The sequence below is a fragment of the Chiloscyllium plagiosum genome, unplaced genomic scaffold (assembly GCF_004010195.1).
Source record: "Chiloscyllium plagiosum isolate BGI_BamShark_2017 unplaced genomic scaffold, ASM401019v2 scaf_10798, whole genome shotgun sequence".
NCBI classification, from domain to species: Eukaryota; Metazoa; Chordata; class Chondrichthyes; order Orectolobiformes; family Hemiscylliidae; genus Chiloscyllium; species Chiloscyllium plagiosum.
Genome location: NW_025214198.1, coordinates 36885 through 39971, shown reverse-complemented (window position 1 = coordinate 39971; position 3087 = coordinate 36885). Strand labels below are relative to the sequence as shown.

The 3087-nt window shown below is 46.2% G+C and overlaps 1 protein-coding gene across 1 annotated transcript in view; it reads left to right on the top strand.

Annotated features, from left to right (window-relative positions):
* Positions 1-668: 668 nt before the first annotated feature.
* LOC122547832 (glutathione S-transferase theta-1-like) overlaps positions 669-3087 on the top strand; it is a 3941-nt gene continuing 1522 nt past the window's right edge. Inside the window, exon 1 of the mRNA XM_043686408.1 lies at positions 669-870. Coding sequence (XP_043542343.1) covers positions 739-870 — 132 coding nt within the window. The 5' untranslated portion in view covers positions 669-738. The remainder of the gene's footprint in view (positions 871-3087) is intronic.

Here is a 3087-nt window from a genome sequence, read left to right as displayed (position 1 = left end):
TTCTTATGGTGCAGTGTCCATGTCCCCACCTCCTGGACTGGAAAGTCTTGTCTCAAGTCCCCCCTACTCAGGAGGTAGGTAAGTGAGCTGTGGAGGGGTCCCCAATTCTGTTTGCCTGCCTCTTTTCCATGGTTACATCTTTGGTTTGGTGTCCTTGGAGAGGGACCATATCGTAGCCTCAAAGCCTTCTGGGATAGATAGGCGCTGCGGAGCTCCAAGCCATTATCTTCCCCACTCCACACACAAACACCTTTTCAATTTAGTTCCCTCACTTATTGAATTTTGTTAACCCTTGTGGGGTATGTTTTTAATTTGTTCACTGTGTGATTGGTTAATTTGGTGTTGGGTTTCTATGGTGAATAAAAAAGACCGGCTTCTTCTCTAGGGGAATCTGGAAAGGGGGAGGATCCAGAGGGAAAGGTGGAAACTGATGTTTGTGCTAAACTATAACTTTACAATAAAATTCTTGAATAACTCTGGAGGTTTTATACTGCCTAATTCAAAATAGCGCTACCAGTTTGTCAAATGGAGGGTTATATTTAATATTTACATGTAAGTGAGTTTGAAACTTCCCCGAACACAACTGTAGTGTTTGAGTTCAGCCCCTGCTCTGCCCATGATCTTCAGGGCAGTGGTTGACCTCCTGTGAGTGAACCTTGACCTGGTGACCTCTCCTCATGTGTTTGCCCCCAGGGCCTGTTGCCGGTTTTAACTGGGCAGCCAGTGCCCAAGGACAGAATGGACGAGGCCGTACAGGATCTGCAAACAGCCATCCAGATCTTTGAGGACACCTTCCTGCAGGACAGACCGTACATCGCAGGACAGGAAATATCCCTGGCTGACCTGGTCGCTCTCGTCGAACTGATGCAGGTGAGAGAATCGGAACTGGGTTCGATCACATTTCCAACTGATCAGGTGATTCCTCCGACAGACCAATTCAATTGGATAAATGCAGATCGTTTTCCAAGAAATGGAATTATAAACATGTCCCACACATCATTCCCCTCCTTTTTCATTGGCTCCAAAATGACAATTAGTCATATTCAGATCCTGTGATCAGACTTCGAGGTGCTATGGAATAAGTTACAGGAAGGAAAATGAAACGAAAACTCTGTGGAGTACTCCGAGCGCTACTCTTTATCAAGTCCAGAAGTATAAAGAGATGAAGGGTATGTATGTATTTGGAAGGACTGTACAAGACAGTCCTGTACAGTCAGATTCAAGGAGGTGGGCACCATCATATACAGGGAGGGCATTTGGGGGTCATACCTGGCCGTAGGAAGATGCTCATGGTTGTTGGAGCTCAGCTCCAGGACATCTCTGCAGGAGTTCCTCAGGGTAGTGTCCGAGGCCCAACCATCTTCAGCTGCTTCATCAATGACCTTCCCTCCGTCATTAGGTCAGAGGTGGGGATGTTTGAAGAATATTGTACAATGTTCAGCACAATTTGTCACTCCTCAGCTTTTAATTAGTCCAAACACAAATTCATCAAGACCTGGACCATATCCAGGCTTGGGCTGACAAGTGGCAAGTAGCATACATGCTATACAAATGCCAGGCACTGTCCATCTCCAATAAGGGACAATCTAACCACCACCCCTATATATTCAATGGTGTTCCCTTCACTATATCCCCTATAATCAACATCTAGGGGGTTACCATTGACCAGAAGGGCAGCACACTGGCTCAGTGGTTAGCACTGATGCCTCACAGCACCAGTAACCCAGGTTCAACTCCCCCCTTGGCAATCTGACTGTGTGGAGTTTGCACATTCTCCCCGTGTCTGCGTGGGTTTCCTCCGGTGCTCCGGTTTCCTCCCACAGTATAAATGAGTGGGTTGGCATTGCTAAATTGCCCATAGTGTCCAGGGATATACAGGCGAGGTGGATTAACCATGGGAAATTCAGCATTACAGGATAAGGCAGGGGGTGGGTCTGGGTGGGATGCTGTTCAGATGGTTGGCCCTCAATGGGCTGAATGACCAAGGTGCAAGGCAAGTTTGTCACACAGGTGTCGGGAATGAGCTGGCGGGGGGAGGGGTGGGTGGTAGTAGCAGATATGATCGCGAAGTTTGAGAGGAATTTAGATGGGCTGGATGACTAAAGAAATTGAGGGTTTGGTTAAAAAAAGAAAGAAGCATATGTCAGGTACAGACAGAATAGATCAAGTGAATCCTTAGAGTATAAAGGAAGTAGGAGTATACTTAAGAGGGAAATCAGGAGGGCAAAAAGGGGACATGAGATAGTTTTGGCAAATAAAATTAAGGAAAATCCAAATAGTTTTTACAAATATATTAAGGACAAAAGGGAAACTAGGGAGAGAATAGGGCCCCTCAAAGATCAGCAAGGCGGCCTTTGTGTGGAGCCACAGAAAATGGGGGATATACTAAATGAGTATTTTGCATCAGTATTTACTGTGGAAAAGGATATGGAAGATATAGACTGTAGGGAAATAGATGGGGACTTCTTGAAAAATGTCCATATTACAGACGAGGAGGTGCTGGATGTCTTGAAACAGGTAAAGGTGGATAAATCCCCAGAACCTGATCAGGTGTACCCGAGAAATCTGTAGGAAGCTAGAGAAGTGATTGCTGCGCCTCTTGCTGAGATATTTGTATCATTGGTATTCGCAGGTGAGGTGCTGGAAGACTGGAGGTTGACAAACGTGGTGCCAACGTGGTATTTAAGAAGGGTGGTAAGGACAAGCCAGGGAACTACAAACCAGTGAGCCTGACGTCGGTAGTGGGCAAGTTGTTGGAGGGAATCCTGAGGGACAGGATGTACATGTATTTGGAAAGGCAAGGACTGATTAGGGGTAGTCAACATGGCTTTGTGCGTGGGAAATCATGTCTCACAAACTTGATTGAGTTTTTTGAAGAAGTAACAAAGAGGATTGATGAGGGCAGAGCGGTAGCTGTGATCTATATGGATTTCAGTAAGGCGTTCGACAAGGTTCCCCATGGGAGACTGATTAGCAAGGTTAGATCTCATGGAATAGAGGGAGAACTAGCCATTTGGATACAGAACTGGCTCAAAGGTAGAAGACAGAAAGTGGTGGTGGAGGGTTGTTTTTCAGACTGGAGGCCTG